The sequence below is a fragment of the Perca flavescens genome, chromosome 19 (assembly GCF_004354835.1).
Source record: "Perca flavescens isolate YP-PL-M2 chromosome 19, PFLA_1.0, whole genome shotgun sequence".
Classification (NCBI taxonomy): domain Eukaryota; kingdom Metazoa; phylum Chordata; class Actinopteri; order Perciformes; family Percidae; genus Perca; species Perca flavescens.
In genome coordinates, this window is record NC_041349.1 from 27,564,694 (window position 1) to 27,592,242 (window position 27,549).

Sequence of the window (27,549 nt, forward strand, 5' to 3'; positions counted from 1 at the left end):
AGCCTATTAGACAAGGTATTCACAGCAAGTAACATCTCAAAACCAATGATGACCATTTGCGGTTGGTACCATCTTTACAACTAAACACTCTCTGTAGAGACAGGTGTTTAGGCTTTTGCTGAGGGTGGTAAGCAAAAAATAGTTCCAGGCTGTGACTATCTGACTTGGGCCGTGTGAAATACTGTGATGTAGAGCATCCTGGGACATCCTGCACTCTCCCTGTCATCTTTTGTGCTGCAACTATCTTCAACCTGAATAAACAAATGATTTTAAAGATAGGTTATTAACTCTTATAATATGTGTTGCTTGGTGTTAAAGAATTAGCATTGAATAACCTATTTAATATTTTGTCAATGTCATATTACACTTTTGATTCATATTAAGGCTGTGAAATTATGAAAGTGACTAGGCCCTATCAGTTTTGTCTGTGAAGCTTTCACAAACAACCACCAGGTCTTTGCCAGTTCCACAATAGTAAACGCAAATATGAAAGACAAGGAAAAACTGCACTCTGATGGAAGACAGACAGAAAGTGCAAGCTAGGATTTTTTGGTTAAATGTGGTGAATTATATGGCCCCACTCCCTCTTTGTTAGCACATTTTCCCGTTTAATTTAATACCATAGTCTTCATCCTAGCAGCAAAACTGAGCTCACTACAACCTCTCATATACAACGAGTGAAATAGCGGTCAACCCGTGATTTATTTCTAACGCGTTTCAATTATTAAACACTTTAAGTTCAACAGCACTAAATGGCACGATCATTTTCATAATCATGATGCACACCCATGTTGATAGCTGACTATGCAATTCGCTAAGATAGGGTTAAAGCAGCCTACTATAATGTGCCCTGCTCCTGGCACTTACCAGTACCTCTTACTGATGTGAAATTAACTCTGCTGCCTGTCCCTCATCATGACCAGGCTGTGGATTGGTGATAGCCAGACTAGTAGGCCTACTCTTCTTCTTCAGTTTCTTTTACACGTAGCATATACAGTAAGTGATCGTATTAGCGCCCCCTGCTGTTGGCGGTTAATATCGCTTTATTAGACGTTTTTGTCGTCGGTTGGACGGCCGTTCTGGACTTTTCCAGAACTGGAATTGTCAGTCCGTCCCTGCTCACAGGTCAAATTGGCAGATCAGCAAAACTGGATATACGAGGTTTCACACACTGGCTACGTTCAGACTGCAGGCAAAAGTGACCCAAACCCATATGTGGTCCTGAATCAGACCCAAGTCAGATTTTTTTTTCAATGCGGCCGCAGTGTGAACAACCAAGGCGGATTTGATGCGACTTTTACGTCAATAACCCTTGCTGCACCCTTTCTCCCCGCGGGGAGGGACGGGGCCCCCTGCTACCGGTGCGGCTGTCAACCGGGGCGGACTGTCCTCAGTGCGCCCCAACCGTGTCACGTCGCCGGGGCGGGGGATCGTCTCACGTAAAAGGCGTCAGGGGTCTGACCAAGGACTCAGGGGTCTGACCAAGGACTCAGGGTCTGACCAAGGACTCAGGGGTTTGACCAAGGACTCAGGGGTCTGACCAAGGAGTCATAACGCGTGCGGAGACAGAGGGTTGCCCCGTGGCGCAATGAAAGTGTTGTATTTTATAAACCACATCTGCTTTGTGTTAAACAATCTTAATGTGTAAAGTAGTAACTAAAGCTGTCATATGAATGTAGTGGAGTAAAAAGTACAATATTTCTCTCTGAAGTGTAGCAGAGTGGAAAGTGGCATGAAAAGAAAAGACTCAAGTAAAGTACAAGTACCTCAGACTTGTACTTTAGTACATGTACATAGTTCCACCACTGTCAAGGAAAAAATAAATAAATATATATTTCACTTTAAAACCCTCTGAAAAATTGTCCAGTGCAAATGTTAAATCAGTGTGCTCCTCCAGATTTTGCTGTCAGTGGCACACCAGGGCCCCATATGATAGCATCCCAACTCCTCCCCTCGGCCCCTGAGAGGTCATTATGGTAACCATAGAGATGTGGAGGTGGTGGTCTCTGGCGATGCCTGGGAGGCTGTAATTGGTCCCGTCTTGTCCATCGCTCTGAGCTCTTAGGCATTCATCACTGCTGGGACAGCAGAGCCAGACCAGCTTACAGTTTCTGTCGGAGAGGAAAATGGTTACTCACCAATCGAACCTGGCCACTTTAGAACGGTTTCGGAAACTGTAAGCCGAAAAACATAGATGAAGTAGTATAAATGGCAAAAACACTTAGCAGTCAAATATCAGTCTTATCCATATCCCGGATCATTAAGTATGAGCACCAAGATACACTCAAAACGCTTGGTGTTATTTATTGGATACCTAAGTGGAAAAACAAACCTTGCAGGAGTATATTTCTTCAGCAAATATATAAAAACAAAACGGCCTTAAATTGTATATTCATATTATTTTCCACTTTTACTGAGTTATTAAATCTTTAGACAAACTTCAGTCCTGATTATCCCTACTAAATATTCAATCTTTTTCAGAATTGAAACCCTTTAATTGTTTGTTTACAAAATGCTACTGAACATAAAACTTTATTTTCAGTATACTAAATGCTGGGGGGATTTTTGTTCACAGTCTGGGATATGTCAATGATTACCAGCAACACGGATTTTGATGCATTGCATCAAACGCTGCATTGCTCCGTAATACAGCAGCAATGCCCTTAGTGGAAACCAGGAAAATAGCATGTATTTGCCCCACAGGGCAAACATGAGCGATTGGCTAAATCTGGTGGAAAACGGTCACAACTATGATTTTTGCTCTAAGTTGAAAGCCTGGTGTGAAAGAATACATGAGTGCATGCTGTAAGGATCGTGTAATCAAAAATTGTGGTTTTAATGGGCGTCAATGGGGACATTTTTTTGTCCTTAATAATCTGAGTGTCTGTATTTTTGGGCTACACAGTTTTAAACTTTTCTATAGGAGCTGAGGTTGAACTTTCAAAGTTAAAATAAAAAAAAATAAAATGTATGCCACATGCAGCCAAAATGATCAGAAAATGTAAAAGCCAAAAATGTCCCTGGTGATGCATAATAGTTAAGGCATGCATGTAGCACCACTTGGGTCACTGTTTTGTATGACATTGTGAATTTATCACATGCTAACTTGGCTGCTAGCAGGCTTTAAATATCAGGAGCTGGACTCTAGTGACACTGTTGCATTTAAAATCAAGGTGGATAAGCTGTAATGTATGCTGCGAGACAAACTGTTCATGGCTCAAATGAAGGAAATCAATACTTTTCCCAAAGAAATCTGTAATTCAAATGAAAGTATTCAGCTCCAAACATTGAACACAATGAGAGCCCAGTTGTCTGAGTGGGTGTGTGCGTGTATGCGTGCTGCATATTTATTCATCTTCTGCAGTTTTTACTTTGCTGAAGGAAAAAACAAAACTCGCATGACCAATTTGTACAGTACATCTGGTGCAGCCCTCACTCTACTTTTATCTACCCTGGTTATGCAGTGGAATCTCAAACATGCTGTTGACTCCTTGCAGGAAATGTGCAGTTTGTTCTTTTGGAGATTAGTCCAAACCGATAATTTCTTATTTGCTAAATGGTTCTCTACAGCCACGATTTCAGGACATCACTCATTCGGACAGCTAATGAATTCGTTGTATTGATTGTAATGCCCGGGAGCCCCAGCTGGGAAATATTAAGTGTCAAGTACTCATTAATTCCAGAGAGAAGTTGGCAAACATCATTGACTCATTCCATTACACAAAGTCCACATAAAATTGACCTTGTGGCTCATTGCCTCTCAGAGTGCTAAAGTTGAAAGGTCTGGTTTTCAGCTGGGAAAAAGTAATTTGTTTGTTGTTGTGATTGCCCTATCTTTGTAGCAGGATCTTCCCTCATGTGTGTAGACAACATTTTTGCCTGGATGTTTATTTTATGCCTACTTTTTATTTTAAAGATTATTTTTTGGGGCATTTTAGGCCTTTATTATGCAGGACAGCTGAAGATGTGAAAGGGGAGAGAGGGAGGGGATGACATGCAGGAAAGGGCTGCAGGTCAGAGTTGGACCTGTGGCTGCTGCGACAAGGATTGAGCCTTTGTACATGGGGGCGCACGCTCTAACAGCTAAGCCATCCAGGCGCCCCATTTAATGTGTATTTAAAGATGAACTGGGACTTTTTTTGAGATGAGAAATGCCTGAAGCATTTCAAACTGTGTTTATTCATATGCACCTACATCAAAGGCCTCTTTGTGTTTTTCATAATTTCACTTGGCGTTTTCTTTTACAACTCTGCAGAACAGAGAGCTGAGGGAAGAAGAGAGAGACAGAGACAGAGAGAGAGAGAGAGAGAGAGAAAGAGAGAATGAGAGAAAGTAATTTGCCTTAAGAGTGGATGGATATTTCCTTTTATGTTGTAATGTAAAGAGACCTTAATTGTGCTTGAGCCCTGAGATATTCCAGAACTCAGCTTTATCATCTGGCTGAGGTTTTACAAATTCTGCTTCCTTCATGAGAAAGTGCTGCTGTGTTTATTCTCATGTTATCCCAGAAGACTTCGTGGACAAGCTCACTGAATAGAGCTGTTTAAAGCAAAATTGTGTGGGGCCTTTAGTTGTATAAGACAGGGGAGAGATAAGGGGGATGACATGCAGCAAAGGGCCGCAGGTCAAAGTTGAACCCTGGGCCGCTGCGTCGAGGAATGAGCCTCCATATACGGGGGCGCGCTCTACCAGGAGAGCTACCCAGGCGCCTGGAATAAAGCTTCTTAAGCAGCAAACAGGAAGCATCCCATGTCATTTCCAATGTGTCAGGCTTGATGCCGTACTATTCATGTCAACTGTCTCTAAATGATCGTCAAAACATGTTGTTAGAGCCTCTGCAGTGACAACCATTTTGTCAGGGGACGTCAGAAGCATACCTCCCAACATTACACAGCTTGGCTTTAAAAAAAAAAAAGAATGGAAAAAAAAGTCAATTCTCTGTCTCTTGGTGATTGTAATGCTTACTGTCACCTACGTGCGCACACGCCTTCACAGTGGATCAGCGACACACAACACAATGTGTCTATACACCCACAGATGGGTCAAAGGCTTGCTTATTTAGCCTTTAACGACAGCAACACAAAGGAGGGATTTCATCTTTGAGCACACTAATCACAGACAGTATTGTGTCATGTACAGTATCAATAAGAGATGTTTGTCAGTGTGATCTCAGCCTTGTTCCCTGTTGATCACCACTCTCCTCCTCCATGTAGAGTAATTCAAAGTTGTTTTAAGTTCGTGTTAATTGATATGTGAAAACAGTGTTTCCACATGAATGTGCTACATAGTCAAACGGCAGATTATCACATTTGTACATCATATACCCAATTGTGCATTAGTCCGTAAATGAAACAACATGCTTCCCTGCAATGTGGAGTCTTTCTGAATTTTTAAACCCTGGGGCTCACGGAATAAAGCTTTTATGAAGACACTTTTTTGTGGGGCATTTTAGGCCTTTAGTTGTATATGACAGCTGAAGACAGGGGAAAGATTAGGGGGGATGACATGCAGCAAAGGGCTGCAGGTTCAGAGTCAAACCTTGGGCTGCTGCGTCGAGGAATGAGCCTCCATATACGGGGGCGCGCGCTCTACCAGGTGAGCTACCCAGGCGCCCGGAATAAAGCTTTCTGAAGCAGCAAATGTGAAGCATCCCATGTCATTTCCAATGTGTCAGGCTTGATGCCGTACTATTCATGTCAACTGTCTCTAAATGATCGTCAAAACATGTTGTTAGAGCCTCTGCAGTGACAACCATTTTGTCAGGGGACATCAGAAGCATACCTCCCAACATTACACAGCTTGGCTTTAAAAAAAAAACTGTAATGTAATGCTTACTGTCACCTACGTGCGCACACGCCTTCACAGTGGATCAGCGACACACAACACAATGTGTCTATACACCCACAGATGGGTCAAAGGCTTGCTTATTTAGCCTTTAACGACAGCAACACAAAGGAGGGATTTCATCTTTGAGCACACTAATCACAGACAGTATTGTGTCATGTACAGTATCAATAAGAGATGTTTGTCAGTGTGATCTCAGTCTTGTTCCCTTGTTGATCGCCACTCTCCTCCTCCCTGTAGTGTGTTTATAACTGGAGTTATTCCCACTCTAGATAGAATAGAATACACTTTATTGTCCCCGAGGGCAAATTTGTCTTGGGCATGGTGCTACAATCTGTTGCTTCACAAGACAAACATGTAACAGGAAAGCCATTCTAAAATCAACAAAAAAATTAAATAACATCAACATAAAATCATAAACGTAAGGTCAACAAAGCATCTTAGGACAGAAAAGAAGGACACATATGACTGTACAGACAATACGACATCTTAAGAAGTAACTGTAATAATAAAAGTGCAAAAAGTGCCGGTGTATTTATTGCACTTTTGCTCCAGTTGTGCTAAGAAAAAAATATTTTTGTGCATTGGAAGCTGGGGTGAATCAGCTAATCAATCAGGGAAAGTGCAAACAGGTGTGCCTCATCATCCTCTTGGCAGGGAGGGACTGGGCCATGTTAAGGTGTAGGAAGGTAGTAAAAATATTTCTGCAAGAAATTACATTATCTTACATTTGGTGGGCTTAATCGGTGTCCGTAAATAAATGATGATACCATTAGTAACTCAAAAATGTTACATTAATGTTTAGTTAATTATTTTGTATGATTGTGATGCTTGCTCTCAGTTTAGCTCCCCCCTATACTTCCCTGGGCAGGTGGTATGTTCCAGTTAGGCACGGCTGAGATAGTAAAATGCCATTCACTGGAGAAGAGCAACAGGAGGTGGCAGCTTGCTGTGAGCTTCAACTTTCATTAGTTTACATTAGCTAAATTTAGTTGTATTAAGTGTTCCTGGTTAAATTGTTTCTACCTTTTTTCCAGTTAAGTTTTTGTGAATAAATACCACAGTCTTTTCTGCACTACTTCTTTTTATCAACCTTTCGTCTTCAACATCCCTTTTCAAAGTTCTCTTGTGCTGAACAACGTTGTTTTTTAAGATTTCCATGTCATTGTGTGTCAATGGTACCTTGAGCATTTGTTAAGATGACATTGAGTGAAACACATTGAGTGAAACTGCAAATGCAGTTGTAAATTGGTGTCTCTATGTCCCATTTATTGTTGAAATATTTACTGACTTACCAAACTTGTGATTTACACTTTGTCACCTGCTTGCAGCAGCAGCAACAACAACAAAATGATGAATTATACTTTGCAGTGATCAGAGGTAGAATATATTAGGAAAAAAAAATATAATAAAAGATCTTGAATTGTTAATCCCCGTTTCTGCTTCCTTACCCTGACATTTAAATTAGTTTTTGATGTTGAATCATCTCACCACTGGGTTGTGTTATCTTAGCCTCCCTAGCACTGCTAATAATGTTGTGTGTCTCGATTTAAAGAACTCCTACATGAAAGTGGATATTGTCTCATTGTTTAATTCTCTGCATCTTCAGTTTATTTAAACATTTGAAGGATCTGAAATCTTTCTCACGTGCTGTGTGTGTGTGTGTGTGTGTGTGTGTGTGTGTGTGTGTGTGTGTGTGTGTGTGTGTGTGTGTGTGTGTGTGTTTTTTTTTTTCTTTTCTTGCAGGGGAGCTGTACATCGGTGGCGTGACAAAGAACATGTACAGCAATCTGCCCAAGCTGATTGCATCCCGGGACGGGTACCAGGGCTGCCTGGCCTCCATGGACCTGAACGGGAGACTCCCTGACCTGATCGCAGATGCCCTCCACAGGGTGGGCCAGGTGGAACGAGGCTGCGATGGTGAGTTGTAAAAAAAAAAGCGATGGCCGCGACCGACAGACTTTAACATACTGTACAGTAATAGTTCAAATAATGTGTAACCCTCCATATCAAAAGCTTTTAGCTAAATTCCCCTAATTACTATAAAAAAAAACATATTTGGATATGGATAACATAACAATCATCTCTCCTGCAAATCAACAGGGGAAAGTAAGTGGCAATTGCCTCAAGTGTTTGCATTATCATTTAGTGTATAACCCAGCATTCTTGCGGAATGTCTCCATTTTTTTTTTTTTTTTTTTTTTACAATTTGTCATTAAGGATAGCTCAGTGTGAGAAGATGACAGATAATTATAAGGAAAACAAATCTGTGGTGGGATTGGAATCTGTTTTTAATTTAACTAATCTGTCATTTAGAGACGGAGATAAAAAAACAAAACAACTTCTAGTATTTGATTTTCCAAATGTTTCAGACACTAATAATATGTTCCATTAATTGTTACTTAGAAAGGTAAACAGGTTCTTTTCAAGTCGGTCTCACAGTACAAAAGGACATTTTGAGACCTGCGCTGAGCTGTCAGAAGAGAGACACACCAGTGCAGTCATTTGGTGCGTGATTCTGTGGCTGTTTCCTGATTTACAACAGGAACCCCGCCCCAAATTCTCCCAGCTCTGGGAGGTCTTTACAATCTGAGCCCCTGTCCTCCGTATATCCTCTCTATTGCCCCTTAAGAGCTGCATGCGGGAGGTATCTCTCCTCTAATGTTATTGTCAGTGTGGCTAATCTCAGCAACCCCCCCGCCCTTATTGGCTTTTACCTCATCAATCTTGCATTTGTTTTAGTATTTTTTTTTTTTTTACTTCTGCTGTGCTGCTGTTCGCCACCATGTCTCAGCCTGCATGGCTCCTGTGCCGGGTAGTTAATCCTGGGTATAACAGTGGATTTTGGCTAAAGCATTTCCACTTCCACACACCCCAGCCTTTACCACCACCCCCACACCACCCACCCCCGCCACCACGTCTCAATGGCGTGCTGAGTGTCTGAGAGCACAGACTTGATTTCCCTGAGGGCCGCACTGGCCCACTCGATGCGGCACTGATCCAGCTCCTTTCCCCCCCCTCCCTCCTCCTCAATCCCTAACGCTACTGCTTCTGCCAGCCCGCCTTATTACCTGCCTACAGTTATACACCACAATTACGTTCCTCCAAACGCTGTTTAAAGCTGCATTAAGCTATAATATTGACTCCGCCAGGCACCCAAAATGGATGCTAATATTAGTTAATGATTGGAGGTGTAATGGTAATGTAATGGTGGAGCTGAGCAGGTGCAATTGACCAGTTTTGGGTGATCATTTTGACAAATAATAGTAAACATAGACCTGAGGCTGTTGCAAGTCCTTGTATTATATACATATACAGTATATTACAGGAACACATCAAAAACACTTGACTACTTAATATAATTCACTATAATCAAATTCTGGCTATTATACCTTAGCTTTTAGCAGCAAAGCCAAACACTGACATCAGATCAGTTAAATTACAACTTTACCATAAAACAGTATTGATCAATCTTCTCTAACAACAACGGCTCAGATCCAAGCTGTGATTCCTGGTTTTTGTAAAGCACTAGCAAAAGTAACGAAGATGACTTTTCCAAAGTGCAGCGTTGCCCTGGCAATGGATCACTGCCAGAGTCCTGACCCACCTGGTTCGGGGGGGTCATTGTTACCTTGTGCACCGGGGGAGGCTGAGTGGTCAGAGGTGGCTGCCGGTCCAGTCTCAGTAGACCTAAGGCCAAACAAAGGGCAGAACAGTGAGTGTGTTCTTGTAGCTCTTTACTGACTCAGCGGATCACAACAACAAAGAACAAGACGGTGGGGGGGGGCGGAGAGGAGACCGACACTGAGAGAGTTGAAGCGCAGGTACATAAACAGTGTTGCTGACTCACTGCGCAAGAGGAGAAGAACAAGGAAGCAAGGCCAGAAAGCAAGAAAAGAAATACATATATATATATATATATATATATATATATATATATATATATATATATATATATATAGCTAAATACTACATATTGCAAATGTGGATTAGCAGCAAAATTAATAACTTGAAGATTCTCTGACAACTTAAAAAATGTACAGCACTAGTAAAACAATTTTAAGCCTCCTTCGAAAATGCATTTCATTCTGAAGCGAGAGCCTGGCTGTATCTTAAGATGAGCTCCATGGCCTAATGTGTGAGCAGATGTTTCAGTCGTAGCCCAGCTGTCAGTTGTAGGTGCAGGTGACTGCAGTGCGGGAGTGGAGATGTGTGTTCACTTTAGGTTTTACAGTGACGCTAGGCTCCCTGGCTCCCTATGTTGTGCAGATTTCCCTCAACATTTGGAGGAAAGGCAGCAGATGGAGTTTTATGCTCCAAAAAACCCAAGGCACCTAATAACAGGTTCTCAGGCAGCCACACAGAGGAAGTGTTTGGCCAATCAATAGTTGATAGAAGAGTGAGGAAGTGATTACATGACTTGGTTATTATTTATGACAATGCTTAATTAGCTCCTAAAGGGACCCTTTTATTAGCAAGTAATTAATGGGGCATTTAGGAACTACTAACAGAACAAGCTGATGCATTTAAGTGGACAATTTTTGGAGCACAAAGTAGAAGCTCTCATACATCTGCGATTTTATGTATTTTATATTTTCTGATGGTGTGTGTGTATGTGCGTGTTTTTAATTGGGCCATTTGTAAATGGCACACTGGGCTGTCTGTTTATCTATGCAGAAACAAATTAGTCTGGCACTGAACCATGGTTCTTTGGAAATGTTTGTTTAATCAGTGAGAATCCCCACCACCACCAACATGACAACCACCACACGTACTTATTTTTAGGACTAAGCCTTGATCTACATCCTAATCTTTCATCTATCATTTAGCTCTTGGGTCTTTCACCGCAGGTATGAAAATGTTTGTTTTAGTTTAGGTCCTTCACGCTAATGAACAAGCCTTGAACTACATAGAGTTAAAGGACCAGTTCACACTTGTTTAGTAGTCAGTTGTCCAAATGAATATTGAAGCAGGTTTGTCTTGCTGTTATTCCTCCTGTGCATACTGGCCATTATGAGATCCCTTCCTAATCCCTTTCAATGTAAGTGACAACATCCCCCGGCATGGCTTCGGCTGTCTTGAGTTAGACAAATCAAGTGAATAGAAGGGGATCTTTTAATTGCCAGTATGAACAGGAGGGATGATTATAGCAAGAACACTTGTTTAAATGTTCTTATTGTAAAAAGTGAGATTCCCATGTCTTTTTTTATTATAAAGCAGGTCGAGGTGCTTTAGAAATACTGTGAAAGTATCAAAACGCTCAATCCACAGAGAAATGCACACAGCCTTTATTCAGAAACTGTGCCTTTAAACGAGCCGTCAGGACTTCCGTGCGGTTGTGATGTCACAACGATAATTTATATAGGTAGAAAGAGCCGCTACGGTGCTGTTACAGTCATTCCCCGGCTGCAATGAGAGACGCTGAGACCCGGAAACACTGACCAATCAGAGCAGACTGGGCTTTTTCTGGAGGGAGACTTAAAGAGACCGGCGCTAAAATGGAGCATTCCAGACAGAGGGTGAATACAGGTATATTCAGACAGTTCAGAAAAAAGTGTTGAGGGATGTCTAAAAGTTTAGGATATTTAGAATGTGCGAGGACAGGTATATAGTCCAAGATGTAGAGTGTTTAAACATGTTCTAGTAGAAACCCAAAATACAAGTATGAACCTGAAAGTTAGCATAATATGGGACCGTCAAGACAGGCTTGTAATGTTGTAAACCTCTCCTGTAACACGCATGGAGTGACTCTAGATACATCAGCTTATGGCGTTCATATGGCTAATTGGTTAACAAACAGTGTTGCCTAATCACACATCCAGCAGAAACGGAGCAGCACGAGCATCCCGTTGGCATCTCCATGCCTGACAAATGTAAATCCGTGTTTTACTTTCCAAGCCCTAGTTTGGCTCAGCAACTTTGCACCAACCACTCTTTGCCACCACAGTGAGCTGGAGGACGCAGAAGGTGTTGATTCTCTGTGGGATTCACAGTACTGGTAGTAGAAAACCAGCGGGGGCTTGAATGTAAATTTCTATTTCCAAACGCAGCATTCGAGGGGTTGTCAGTTCTCATTGACGAGAGAAGTGGACCGCCAGGAGTGCTGAAAATGCTACGACTGCTATACCATTTGCCTCATGTGTGATCCTCCATGTGAATGTCATATATCTCTAAATTGAAAACACTGTCTTTGTTATGCCCTCAGGACCCAGTACCACCTGTACGGAGGAGTCTTGCTACCATCAGGGGGTGTGTCTCCAGCAGTGGGAGGGCTTCACCTGCGACTGCACGATGACGTCCTATGGAGGTTCATTTTGCAACGATCGTGAGTGAAACTTTTATTTATTTTTTTAACGACTGTCATGGTTGTGAGTGTGTGTGGCTGGAGCGAGTGGCGCAGGTGGAGATATTGTTAGGCTGATAGCTGGCGATAGGACTTACACGGGCAACTTTGCATTTCTGCTGCTTAAGTGGCACTCAAAGGCTGCTGTTCCTTCTTCACAGGTTTAAGGAAAATGTGTTAACATATTACTGCCAACAATTTATGTCTTAAAATCAAAACATTAGTCAACAAGGCCGCATCACCTCACTTCAGCGGGCCCACACATATTGCGCTACGCTTAACTTTTCACTCCTAACGTTCTATCGCTAACACGTTATTCATAGTAACACCTCGGATTGCACAACTCTAGAGTTCACCGTGAGATTGGCTCCTCGGTTCCTGAGGCACCGCAAACACACACTGTGAGGAGAAACGGTGATTAAAGTCCTGTGTCCCTGCCATGTGGTCACCTGCTGGGTGGCTGCCAGCATGGGAGTTCAGGAAGGAGAGCATGGAGAAGAGAGCAAAGTAGATTTTATTTTTTATTTTTTATTTTAGAAGTATTTCTTTCCTGAGTTTGGCAGTCTGTGTTTATTGTAATATGATTGTGGCTGATGCTTTTGCTGAGTGCCCAGTGATGCTACATTGTACACATTTGCATAGATAGTCTCAGGTGTGAACTAGTTGCAATGAAAGACTTCAATTGTCCAGATGCAACAGGTGAAACTGCAATATGATAATGAAAGATTTGTTCAGATGGCTATGTTGTGCAGCGTTGTAAGATTTGCATATGTAGCAGAGCTTGATAATGTACAATTAGAATTCAGCACTCCTCACAGGCTTGATTTAAACAGGGGCAGAGGCAGGGTGACAGGCTAATAGACTTGTTTGCATACGTCTTTGTTTGCTTATTAAGTTGTGGGTGCTGAGTTAAGCTGTTTCACCCTCACATTCTTTTTTTTCTTTTTTTTAACCAGTCTGTTTCATTTGTGATGGAGTTTATCTGTGGTTGTTGTTATGCCGGTTGCCATGTTAGCTAGACAGAATATGATTGGGCGTGACAGTAAGGGAATGATTAGCAAGGCGCTTCTTTTGGCTCTCGGAAGACTCCAGCTAGGAGAAGGAAGGCAATAATAATTGCTCCGTCGGCATGACAGCCTTGCCGAGATAAGCAGAGAGATCCTCCGCTCCTTGAGAGGGGAGAGCAAATGATGAAGAGAGCGGAGGAGAGGGGTGCTGATTCCTGCATTCGATGTGTTGCCTGTGGGGAGTGTTCACAAGTTTTACTGTGCTGGCTGCAAAGATGACAGGTAGAGCTGTGTGCCACCAGGGAGCATACCAACGCGTGTTTTGTGGAGAAAACTAGGAGATGTGTGTCTGTTTTGTGAGAGTGTGTAGAGTGGAGGGAAGGACCAGCAGCCTGAACAAAGGTATTGTGCAACTGCAGACAGAAAAATGACAATCTGTCAGCACTAAATTACGTCAAACTTAATGAAAATCACACACATGTGAGAGTATCAACATGGTGAACATGCAGTACCAGTATAATGAGTTCATTAGCTGCTGTTTAAAGTTCACTGCCCTCCACTCGTTGTCTTAATGCAATGTTTTCTTGGTGAGGGATTGCCATACTACAGTGTAACACATTCACAGTATCTAAGCGACCATTGGATCAAAATAAGACTCCAAGGGCAAACTTCTGTCACACTTTAAGTGCACATTTGATTTGAATAAAGCTGGAAAATGCATAGTGACTTAACACATAAAACTGTCCAATTAACGAGTAAATACAAATATATATTTTCCAAATGTGTTATGCAACAGTGTGTCAGCCTCTTTTAGTGTGCATGCATTGCTCTAGCTGGTTTCTATTGCTGCTTTCCTTCCTCACAGCAGCTCCACATCTCTAGACCTATCCTCCAGTCTTTATTTCTGTCCGCTTGGAACTTTGAAAAACACATTTCATCCCTTGACCTTGTGAGCCTGCCCCCGGGTTAAACCTTTGGCTCCTTGTCTTCATTGTCTTCTCTTTCTTCTTGTTGCGTTTTCTCGTACTTCTCGCCACACAAGCGTCCCCTTGTATCCTTGAGCGTTTTTTCTGGACTTGCACAATAACCAGATCTACATTTCTCTTGAACGTGCCAACCTGCGGGGGATTTTTCTTGAACTTGCTCTGAAATCTAAGGTAGGAATTATCACGTCGGGTAGCGTGTTTAATTTGCGTGTGAAACCAATGCTCCAGGTGTGGATGATCTTGCATCATCTGCAGTGGACACGGACGACTTGCATTGTTGGCTCACAGCCCTATCGCCAGGGGTTGCGCTCTCCAGAGTAAATAAAGCTTTCACTTGTTTTTTTTTTTTACTGTAGCCACAGAAAAGAAAAAGGCTTTCTATTGTACCTTTCTGCGTCTGCATACATAATGAGAATGGGGCAGGGATAAACAGGTGTATGGGTTGCATCTCTTTGTAGCCTTACAAAGGCTATGGATGCATGTCATCAAAAGAAGGGACAGAAATAGGGCCGGTAAAATCACAAATCACAAAGAGCCACCCTGCCATATGATCCCGGTCTTTATCTCGCACTCAGCAGCTGTACTGTGAGAAATGCACTGCATGCGTACAGTACACATACATCCACACACACACACCTTCTACTGTATGTAACCTCCCAGTCACACACACTGTTTATATTATCTCTCACACATGCATGTACTTCACTTTGCATTTCACTTTCAAAGAAAAGTATACGTTTGAATGGAGTAATTGCCCCATGCTTTTCATTCTCTGAAGGGGATTTGAAATTACCATTATGGATTATCCTCCCTACACTGCTGTTTGTGGGTGGCATTGCCGATAGGCAAGAGGGGCCTTAGGTGTATAGTATATGTGTGTGGCTGCATGTGCAGTGGACTACACTGCTCTATTCAAACAGCAAAGTGCCTGCTAAAGAAATACTGTAACATAAAACAGTCACACACCTGCAGTGAACATACAGCCCTAATGGCACACTTAAGAGTCGAGTTTTACTTGGCAAACGTTGTTTGTTAGAAAGAAGCTTCCGTCAATTTTCCTCAGTTTAAGCCCAGTCATCTGTTTTACTCTGGGTGGAAAGGTTGTCAAAATTATTGACACTACAGTTATTATTTATGAATGCACATTCACGGTTGAATGGGGTAGATATTAAACAGAGCAAAGGTCCAATTGTGCAGAATTCTTTTCAACATTGATATTTCATCCCAGATAAACTGAAGTCATTTGTTTTTTCATTACTCGTTGGACATCAGCCAGTCATGTGTGCTGCTTGCGATATGGTGAAGGTTAACTCTGTCCCCAGCAACAGGCAACACTTTATTAAACCTGGAATGACCTGTAGAACTAATGTTCTCTTTGCACATATGGTTTCTGTTATTTAAAAAAAACATAAAAAAATTTAAAGCAGATATTTAAGTTATTAAATCCCAGGTCTGCATAACTGAATAGGAGGATGAGTCAGTCAGTTGGCCTTAAGTACTGTAGCTGCTTACCAAAGTGTTCCGTTAGCTCTGGTTTAAGTGTCACATAATTTTCCAAATGCTGATACAGAGTCCTCTCTACCCTGCCAAGAATAAAAGCCATTTAATAATCTAATTCCCTTAATCGTATTATTTATTGCATTTGAGTAGCCATGAATTTTTTCCAATGTCTCCAAGCATATTGTTGCGTGGGTCCCTTTTTAAAAAGTCACCCATTTCAGTGCCCAGAGGGGAGAAATAATGGGGACAAAATAAAGTGTGACACGTTGGGAAGCTGGTTCTAAAACAGGATTATCCCGGGGTTATCCGCTCTGCTTGATGGTGTTGATGACCACTGATGTGAATTTCTTCCAGGCGTTATTTAAAGCACTCTTCCATGTGCGTTATTTTCCCAGTCACATGAAAAATTCTGTGTAGTATTTTTTTTTAGTAGTATTCGTTATTGCTTTATTTATTTTACGAAAGGTTTTGCCTTCGTGGCACCCACTGCCTGTTAGGAATGGAGGTGCTCAGTAAAGTTGTTTCTTGTAAATGGTATATCGAAGACTTTTTAATCAATTTTCGTAGTTGGAAATTAAATGGACAATGTTAAAATGCATTTCATGTCATACTGGACTGCAGTCTTCGTTCTTTTTTTTTTTTTTTTTTTTTACTGGCATTGCTTATTTATGAGTGTCCACCTGACATGTCAGATAAGAGAAGACACCATTGAGGAAGCCCGGCAGTCTGATTGGCATAAGTTCATATTGGAAGTGATCACCACAGTCCTGGGTTAACGCTGTTGCCATTTACCTGTGGATAAAGGGAAGCTGCCCACCGCTCACTCTTGCTGAATAAATCTTTCAAGTTTCTGTGTAGCAATGTTGCAGAGTAGTGTGACAGTTCAAACTGTGGTGGGTGTGTGCGCTTGTGTATCCAAAGTAATTTAGAGGCACCAATCCCAGCCGTTCGGAGCCTCCCATTTCGTTGAATCGTACTGTTTGCACCTCTTCAGTGACCCCTTCGGTTGGTCAGTTTGCTCTGACAGGCCTGCCGTGCTGCACTCTGGGGAGGCTAATGCATGCTTGGAGGAAGGAGCAGGTACAAATGAAATGTGGCATTTCTTCTTTCTACACATAGTCCACTGGCCTTGGCAGCCACTTTTAAACACCAGTACTTTCAAACTGTATTTAGTATCAAATGTATCGCTTTTCTAAAACAGCCTCTTCTTTTCTGTTCTCATCAACAGCAGAAACATCTGTTGCTATTACACTGAAAAACACTTGCAATTGAAACTGGAGGTTGAGGCACATACTGTACCATTATGTTCATGCACACAGATGCATTTTAGGCACAACACATAGAAAAAAAGCTGTCATGTACCCATTCTTACACATGCACACACACACACACACACACACACACACACACACACACACACACACACACACACACACACACCAGAGAGAGCATTTGTTATTCAGCAGCAGCCTGCGGTGATTGACTGGTCTATTTGTCTCTGCGTAGCGTATAAGTGGGCCACTTGGTATTCTGCCTTATTCATCTGGAACCAACTCAGACAGAGATGCTGTGTAAGTGTGTGCGGTACGAGGGCTTTGTTTCTCACTCGCGCGCTCTCTCATTCTCTGTTCATGTGAGTGAGAGAGAAAACAAGAGGGAGAGGGACAGTGAGGGAGATGCTGGGAGGAGCAGGCTGTGTCTGTGCAAGCCTTTGTTTAACTGTAAGCATTTGCTGGGCGTTAGCACAACACGGGCATGTATACAATGAATCCAGCTGCTGGTGCATAGTGCTGCCAGGCATACTAATGGAGTGCAGAGTTCCAGTGTTTGCAGCACTGCTGATTTCAATCTGCCTCCCCCCTCAATCCCTCATCTTAATTTCTGTTTTTCTCCATAGAGTGCTGCCGAAATGATTCCTAAAACCCAGAAATGAGTTAGCATCCCCTGTTGTTGTTGTTTTTTTTAAATGAGTTTTTAGCGAGATGCCTGAAATAAGATCTGTGGTTAACACAAGCTTAAAAGATCTTCATGTTTTCTTCTACGTCATAAAATATGTTGGTAAGTCCCCCACTTGTGAATTTTGAAAGCGTTTACGCGTCTTTAAAAAAGGCGGTTGCTAACAGGTGGCTAAATGAGACTACAGAGGTTGTCAGGGACATTAAACGCCACCGCCAGCCAAGTGGTGGTTGAAGTCCTAAAACTGCGAGGTAGATCGTTTTTAGCCCAATGTTTGCGTTTTACATTTGGCGATTGCATTTGCGCTTCTAAAATCATGAAAGTGCTGTGCATTTGTGAGGACCGTCTTGCTGAACAATATTTCTGAAATGATTTAAAATCCAATGGAAAAAATCCCATTGGCTTTTTGTCGAGGGACCAAGGGCAATACAAGTCTTTGTTTGCTTTTGCAAAAATATGTCATCCCTGCAGCACCCTATTCCCACTCCCACAGAAAACATCAACCAGTTTCCCTACTACCATGCATATTGAAGAGACTTAATAGGTACAGTTGTGTGCCAAATGTAATATTATATACTTATTTGGAAAGTCTACGTTGGATCAAAAGGTACGCTTTTGGTCCATATTAGTAGAAAATAGACCTTATTGTTTGAGTGTGCATTTATTGTAGCTCTTTGTTTATTGAGTCCTTTATTTATGCCATTGGAGGACCATAACACAAAGTGAATTGACTTCAACCATTCTAAAGAACTAAGTGCAGCTCACTAAGTGTTGTACTCCTTGCTTTTGCTAGCCTACTGTTAATGCTTAATATGCTTGATAGGTTTCAACAGGCACTGGTCATGCCTAGCCCCATCTTGTATTTTCTCCTAACCAAATTTAAATGAAACCTGATAACTGAAATGCATTTGCTCTCATCCTGACCGGCAACTCTATAGGTAATCATTTGCTCAGTACATCGCTTGAAATGAAGAACAAAAAAGGGAGAAAGAAAAAAATCAAAGTCTCTAGAGCAAAATAGCCTGATGAATCCAGCCTTACTGTGAGTGTAATACGCTTGGTTTAGGCTTAACATTGATTGTCAGGCCGCTTGTTGTGATGAAGGTCAAACCAGCTTCAACACGGACTCGGTGCTCAACACAGTGTGGATCAGGACACACTTAAGGGTAGGCTTTAGCCCTCTCAGATTCTCATCACCAGCTGAAATCACTCAGGCCAAACTCAGGAGGAATGACTAAGTAGAGCTGCAAACCTCTGAGAAAAAGAAGAAAAACTACTCCCCTCCAACCCCCTGATCCAATAAGGGAAATCTGTTTTTGACCCAGAAGCCCGCGGAGAGAAAGACAAGCATGGTCGCGCATAAAAGTCAACTCATGGAAGATGTCTGCCTGGCGTATTTGGCCTCATATTCTCTTCAACTCATTGTTTTTTGTTGATTGTTGTTATCCACACCCTCCCACCTCTTCCATGGCTCCCATCCTCTCTCCGCACAGTTTGCCATTCAGCCCCAAAGAGCTGCTGTCCGTACCTAGCAATTAACCAGCACCTCATTAGGCCAGAAACCCAGTGTGAATCCTGAATAATCACTCTGCTTGCTTTTTTTCATGCCCATAAATACACACACACACACACACACACACACACACACACACACACACACACACACACACACACACACACACACACACAACCCCTTTCTACTTTTCAGTTGTGGGCTGAGATGGAGAGAGACTGGGGAAGTAGCAGCTATCTTTCCATTTGCAGACACTGCGGGTGAAAACATGGGCAGAGAGATGAGAGGATGGATGGAAAGCAGGGAAAAGAGAAGAGCGTGAGTAAGGAATGAAAGTGTTTGGGCTTGCAAAGGCAATTTTGGCTCTCCCAAAAGTGGGCAGTGCTAAGCCCAGTGGACTTTAGAAGTCACTATGTCAATAGCTTGAAGGGGATTGGTTGAAGATGGACGGCCATATTCTGTGCCCTGTGGTGCTGAGGGCTGTAGGTGAAAGTAACAATTTGGCTCGACATATGGCGTTGGTGTAATGGTTCTTTTCGCTGGTATTAATTGAAATTTCCAATCAGAGTGCCAATTTTCAAGATCCCCCAGTACATGTGCAGCAGAGGTGAATATATATATCTCACCCACAAAAACATTATTAGTGTTTATCATATTGTCAACACTGTCAGTGCTAAAGTCCTTTTTTAACTTTCAAAATAGATTCTGTGCCTGTTAGCTTTGGCAGGTAAGCCAGACATCTGCCTGTTCCTTTGGGTTAACGTACCAAAAAAACTTCTTTGATGATTTTTTTTATTTTGTGTTGAACTAGTGTAGATTTTCCACTCCTTGCTTGGTTTTAATTAAAGACCCAGTGAGCTTTTAAACCACAATGTGCCTGAAAGGACAATTAATGGGGCTTTGTAATTGCTTTGAGACCACTCCAGCCACTTGCAAACATTACCAAAAACCTTTCCCCGTATGCTGAAATAAGAACAAGAGAGGTGTGAGGGATATTGTGCGTATGTGTGTGGACTTGGGAAAGAGAATCAAAATATACAAAAGCGCGGGGGGGGGGGGGGGGGAAGCAATTATTTCTCACAGGTGCTCAGATCACACATTGCTCGGATCACATCAATTCCTTTGTTGACACTTTGTAAATAGCAGCATTGCACATCTGACTACTGTCAATATTCTGGACCTGATTGAATTCAGTGGAGCAAACGTACTTGTAAATACAATACACACCTTCTGCAATCCAACATGACTCAGATAGATGTACTTTGTGTGCATGTGAGTGTGACGATTTTGATTGCGACCACAGTGTTAGCATGGTACAGATGAAAGTCACTGTCAGGCTCTAAAAGGCTGTCCGCCATCTCATTGTTTATCCATTCCCAAGTCTTTTTTTTTTTTCTTACTTGCTCTGACTCGTGGTCAAATGGGATGGATATGTTAATCTATTAAAATATAATATATACAGTATATATGTATATATTTTGTTTCTCATACCATTTACACTCACCTAAAGGATTATTAGGAACACCATACCCTATCCTATCAATATGGGTCAACATTTCTAAAGAATGCTTCCAGCACCTTGTTGAATCAATGACACAAAGAATTAAGGCAGTTCTGAAGGCGAATGGGATCCCCCACACCATTACACCACCACCACCACCAGCCTGCCCAGTGGTAACAAGGCATGACGGATCAATGTCCTCATTCTGTTTACGCCAAATTCTGACTCTACCATCTTGAATGTCTCAACAGAAATCGAGACTCATCAGACCAGGCAACATTTTTCCAGTCTTCAACTGTCCAATTTTGGTGAGCATGTGCAAATTGTAGCCTCGTTTTCCTATTTTTAGTGGAGATGAGTGGTACCCGGTGGGGTGTTCTGCTGGTGTAGCCCATCCAACTTAAGGTTCCTTTTTCAGACCATTCTTTGTAAACCCTAGAAATGGTTGTGCGTGAAAATCCCAATAACTGAGCAGATTGGGAAATACTCAGACCAGCCCGTCTGGCACCAACATCCATCGCCAGACTCAAAGTTGCTTAGATCACCTTTCTTTCCCATTCTGACATTCAGTTTGGAGTTCAGGAGACCTGGACCACACCACTATTGAAGCAGCTGCCATGTGATTGGTGGATTAGGTAATTGCATTAATGAGAAATTTAGGTGTTCCTAATAATCCTTTAGGTGAGTGTATTGTCCTCAACTTTAGTTATATCAAAATGTTATAGTTATAAGAACATAGGATTTATTCTTTTTGCAGGTGCTCCAAAAAGAGGCAGTATGCATCAGGGACTTCCTGGATGTAGGATGAATAATGATCGATATTTAATTTATATGTAAGATAGGTGCAAAATTTGCAGTGAAATGAATTTGCAGTTATCACAGTAAGCCTTTAGCCATGCCCTATTGTTGTTGGAAGTATGGGACTGGAGAAGAGGCTCGTCTTTAGAAGAAGGTGTCATCGTTGCTGGCACGAATAACAGCTAATACAAGCAGAAGCAGAGTTTATCACTGTGAGTGCTGACCACCTGAAATAATAGACGGTGCTTTAGGAATGACTGAACTGCCAGAATGCATTACATATTGGATAGCACTGTCCACACATACTGTAGGATTTGTTGTGAGGAAATACTGCTATGTCAGACAGTCAAATTCCCTCATAATTTCTATCGCTCTCTACGTGCCTACAAACACACAGGAAACTCTGCTGAGAATGTCAGTGTTTCCTTAGGGCATTAGCGCGATGAAAGACCTTTACTCAAGTTGACGTGGTAGATCGCCAGGACTGACATATACACACACACACACACACACACACACACCTTCCCTGTATTTATCCCTGTGGGGTTTGAGCTGTCGATAAGTTGAGCTGACAGTCTCCTCTTCACCTGTCTTCCCTGTACATCCTGTCCTCTTCCTCAACTCTATCTCCCTGTCCTGTATTTCCTGTACACCTCCCATTACTCTCTGTCCCTTCCATAAAATAACTCTGATTTTGACAATTGGAAGCGTCTATCTCACATGGGTAATATTGCTTGTTGTGTCTCACCTCAAAGGTCACATTTCTTTAGTATAGATGAGGTCATGGTCATCAATTATTATTTTTTTTGGGAAAAACGTCTGTCAGCTTTTCACTCTTTCACCCGTTTGTGAATGGGAACAGCAAAACAAGACTTTGGAAGCTCTGTGGAGAGGTGGCCGAGTTATCTCTAGCTTTTTCTACACATGTTAAAATGGTTAACATAGCGGCATAACAGATGTCAGATTAGATCAGAGCTATGGATGAAATATTAGATCATTTCTAGCTGGTTAACTCGGAGCTACACGCTTCATTAAATCCTTTCCGCCATTGTTAGAGATGATGATAAAGCATTTGAAATCCCCAATTATAAACACAAACTCTTTAACTTTTCTTTTTGGAGTTGGACACAACAAAATCCATACACGAGCAAAGTACTCTGAGAAAACTAATATAGATTGAGGTTCTTGTTAAAAGATGTAATCAACAGGCACTGCATGGCCATGAATTCTTATAGCTTCCGTTATTCTCTGGAAATAACAATTGATCGTGTGTTAGCTAGAAACTTCAAAATGGGTTTTGAAAGCATGCACTTCATTTGAAGCTAGTATGTAACTCCTCAGACCTTTCTTCCTCCACACTACCTCAATACCTCTTTTCAATAGCATGAGGTATTGCTGTAAGATTGCAGTCAAGTTGCAGTAAAGCACACAAGTTTAACTGAAAGCACTCTTTGTGAACTGGATGGACCATACTGTATTTCTGGATGCAATGTGTCTCAAACAGCCAGTACATTTTCTCTGGCATGTCCATGAAATGTCTACTTAATCAGTCCCTCCAGATAAACGCGATTATGCGATCGCATAATTCAATGCATAATCAACCTAAGTCTGCATATTTTTTTCAAATACGCCGCACTTTCGCCGCATACATTGCTGATTTCCGCGCAAAATATGCGGGGCTTGCATGATTTCATAATCCCTGCATTGTCGTTGCAAAAAAGTCCCATATATCTTAGCAGAAAGTTGAAAAATGTTGCGTTTACTTCACACAAGAGTAGCCATTTTCCCGTTGCCATGGGAACGTTATGAAGTGACGTAATTATGCGACGTGAACATCATCGAAAAGCAAGATGTTGGGGGAATCACTTTTTTTCTCTCTTTTTCATCAAACCGCAGTTTTTGCAAGTTCCCGCAATTTTTGCAAGTTCCCGCAATTTCATCACATAAAATTGCATAAATATCCCGCATATTCATCGCAATTTTTAAGAAAACTTGCCGCATAATCAAGGATTTTTGTCCGCAATAATCACAAAAAAACTCTGCATTTTTCTGGAAGGACTGCTTAATGTCAAATGTTTACTAATTGAATGTGACGTTGGTCCATCCATGCAAGTGTCCAGGTGTCAAGGTCCATGTCACTTTTTTCTTGTGCAAGTATGTTGATGTGAGTGTAGGACATGTGTATATGTGCTTACAGTCAAATCGGGGGCATCAGTGTAGTGCAAACCGACTCCCTCCTTAACATTGGCTATGTTCTATGTTGTACTCTGTCTGACTTAAGCTACCCTCACATCCTCCCCTATGTCCCTAGACCAGTAATGGAATTCCCCAAGCGGAAACGCAGTGGCCATTTCCAAGCGGACCTGAATCAGCTGGCTAGTGAGGTGATAAATGATGGCGGCTGAACAGGGCGATAAATCAGGAGGATCCCTCTCCCCTTCCCTAAAGAATTAATATAGATAGAGGTGCATTTCACTCGCATAGACCGTGACATTTTAATAGATTTTCTTTTGCCTCTTGCTTATCCCCAAACCCGTTTTGCTAAAGCCCTGCGTGGAATTTTATATAATCTTGGGGTTATTACGACGTGTCCAGAGAGTGATCTTACTGATACTTAGGCTCACAAGAATTAAACTCTCTTTTTTTATTCACTGCTGTGACAAAACTGTATTATGAAACCTGGCCTTCAGTATATGCGCTCTGCTGTTTGCTTTTGATTAAGACCTTTTAGCTAATGAAGGGGCTATAGTGCCTCAGCATTACTGTACTAGAATGTGCCGTGTTGAGTCTCAGCATTATTGCTTCATTCCAATGTGTTTGTTTTTCTGTACTCCGACGGTTGACAAGGGGACAGGCCGAGTACAGATGAGAGCAACCGAGAGAAAGAGAGCAAAAGATGATGTAGACAGAGAGAGAGAATTTCAAAGCCCCCCCCTTCCTTAGCTGTCGATGTACTTTCACAGTTGGAGTGAATAAACAAGACCCATCACTATCCGACACAAGAGAAGCTGTTTACGTTTTCATTCTATTTTTATATTACTGAAGTTCAGTTGCTTATACTATAGGCAGTGACTATGACTTTGTAAGGCATCATTAATAATATTTATTGACGATACCTAGATCAATAATGTACCCATGCAGCACCCCTACAGCTGCATTATATCAAACATAGATCAATGTATTTATTTTCTGTTGCTGTATCTCTCTTTGGTTATTATTCTTAGTGCTCTTTTTTGCCACTATAAAAGTACAAATCTTCTTTTTTTTATTATAGTCCTGTGCCCAGTTATCAGCATCAATCTTCATTTTAATTGAGTGACACCTGCACCACAATATTCACAATTTTAACTCTTTATTCATATTATCTATAGCTACGTTTCCACATGGCCGGCTATTTTCATAAAACATTTCAACCTCTCCGTTTTCAAAAATAACATCGTGCACAGCTTTTCAGAAAAGTGCAAACAAAGTTTTCCAAAATCTCCACTCTCCACACCGTTTGCGTGTAAAGGAAGGGCACAAACGAAGGGAAATGTCTCAGTTTTTCAAAATAACCATGTACGTGTAAAAGGGTAGTATATCAACAATATCAAATTGTGTATATCAAATGTCAATTGTGTGATTACAGACTAGTTTTGTCAGTCATTGAAAACCTAAAGCAGCGCTGGTGTTCATTGTTTTTATGTCGTCTACACATGTGGCCCTGCTGTTCTGTCATTCCTCATCTTTTTCTCCATTCTTGTTGTTGCCATGACTTCCCTGTTTTGGGGCCAGTAGCTGTATCTGTATAGCCGCTACCAGCTCACTGCTGGCCATAAGCTGCTGCTCATACCATACAGTGCAGTACAGTTTTATTTCAATGCCTTCACACCGGCGACAGCTGTGGCCGGAGGCATTATGTTTTCGGGTTATCCTTCCATCCCATTCTCATGCACGCGGTATCTCAGGACCCCATTGAAAGAATTTGTTCAAATTTGACATTTGCCACTTGGACTCAAGTATGAACTAATTTGATGTTGGTGCATGCGTTTTTGGCCATAACTCAAGAATTCCTGGGCTAATTATCACATTTGTAAATGTCATATTTTTTATCCAAAAGGTCAAAGGACCCCATAATGTCCTGCAAAAATGCTTTACCAGCCAATATTCAACGCCATTGCTCAGGAACAAAAGGGGAGACATTGTGTCAGATACTGAATTGGTGACACTAATCTTGAAACTGTGGTGATAGTATTGATCTTCTGTACTGCCGGATTGAAGATGTTCGAAACATCCACGTTTCGCCACAAAATGCACTTCATACATTTTATTAAATTCCTTCAAAGTCTTGACTACATATATTATCAGTCTGGACAGAAATGGATGTGAAATACAACTTGAGTGGCTGGCGGAGGCATGCAACCGTAAGGCGGTAATTCTAGTTTTTTTTTTTTGTTCTTCTCAGTTTCCTGTTGATGATTTGTCAGTTACATTTTCCACCACAGGAAAAGTTTGTGTGCAGATATTATAAATGAGCTTCATTGTTACATTAGTCAAACAGAGTCACACAGAGGTGCAAGTAGCACACGGTTTTAGGGCTTTGCTATCTCATACAGATCCAATATTCCATTTGCTTGGTGTGTTTAAAATTTAAAAAAAAAACTTATTCCCACTTGTCCTGATTTCTCCTTCACTCTTATTAAAATTTGGAAATAGTTTGAAAAATAACCCAAGAATTGTGTATCCTCTGTACTGTATGTTTTTCTCTCTCACACACACACACACACACACACACACACACACACACACAAACACACATAAGTCTACCCCACAGTGCATCTGAGGAGGGCCAGGGATCTATCAAGGCCAGGCATATGAACATAACAAAGTAGACAAGTGTCCTTGAGCGGAGCAGAAACCACATGAATAACCACCAGAAAACGGCCTACTTCGTTCTGCATGAAGCCATTCTGACTGTAGCTGAAAATGCGGCTTTGTAGCATTGATAATACATGCACATTTGTTTTCTGGCACGCATCAGAGAATCAAGAAGAATTTTAATTGTGTTTGGGATGCTGAGGAAGATGCAGCTGGAGCATCGGGCCTGTCTCCATGAATCATCTTGTTGCTGAATACTCTCTACGCTCTGCTTTCTCTCTGACCGATCACTCGCTACGGATGCATCTATCTTGTGTTCTCCAACTTTGTTTTCTCACTTGACCTCCTTGAAATAAGCCGGGACATCTTCCCCACTCCCCAGTCTCCCACCATGTGCTTTGCACATCCTGTATTATTCATGGCGAGGCTGTTCTTTGTAAATAAGAGTAGCTTAGGCCGCCCAGTTAGCTGGCGTGTATCGGAGGCGACCGTGGGCTAGCCTGACAAAGCATTCCCACTGTAAAAGCTTTTAAAAGTAGAGGTCGGAGGTGCGGAAAATTAGCAGAGTGACAGAGTGAAACAAAATGCTGTATCATCATTAGGGCTACAGCCCCACCACATACAGAGCATACAAGAAGCCCTAGTCAACCTTGGTTAAACAATGTTTACCACCACCCCTAAAAATGGTAGAAAAAGTGCTTACAGCAGCAATGCTGTTGAATAATGCATTTGTGTTAGTCCATGTGAACGGTTCTTTGTTTTCTTAATTCATTCCATTCACTCAAGAGAACTTATCGGTGTTTTAAAATGCATGTGTGTTGGGAGACCATGCTACGAATAGAGTAGAATTGCTATTCTGTTGTGAGGATAGTACAAATACATATATATTTTATTTTACGTAATTCCTCACACTCACAATATTACTTTTGTAATTGTACATGGCAAATTGGAGATTTTATTCACACTTTCCCTCCAAAATCAGGAAGTTTTCACCACCTGTCATCTAAACAAGTTCTTTCCAAATTTTTTTAATAATACATTTATTTAATTTTTTTACAGCGCTTTTCTATACACTCAAAGACGCTTTACAGTTTAGGTTACATAGATACAACAGACAGACAAGGCACATAGACAAGGTTACATAACAGACGAAAGAAAAGAAGACACATAGGTGCATGGACAAGCAGCGGCAAGCAAGAGAGGTGGGCAATGAAAAGGAGGGAAAAACTGTGAAAGTCCGTCAT

General features: G+C 41.7%; 1 protein-coding gene across 2 annotated transcripts in view; it reads left to right on the forward strand.

Annotated features, from left to right (window-relative positions):
* Positions 1 to 27,549, forward strand: part of nrxn2b (neurexin 2b) — a 760,536-nt gene that overhangs the window by 419,188 nt on the left and 313,799 nt on the right. For both annotated transcript variants that reach the window (XM_028564156.1, XM_028564158.1), the window contains 2 exons: positions 7,591 to 7,764; positions 12,050 to 12,169. In XM_028564156.1, coding sequence (XP_028419957.1) covers positions 7,591 to 7,764; positions 12,050 to 12,169 — 294 coding nt within the window. The remainder of the gene's footprint in view (positions 1 to 7,590; positions 7,765 to 12,049; positions 12,170 to 27,549) is intronic.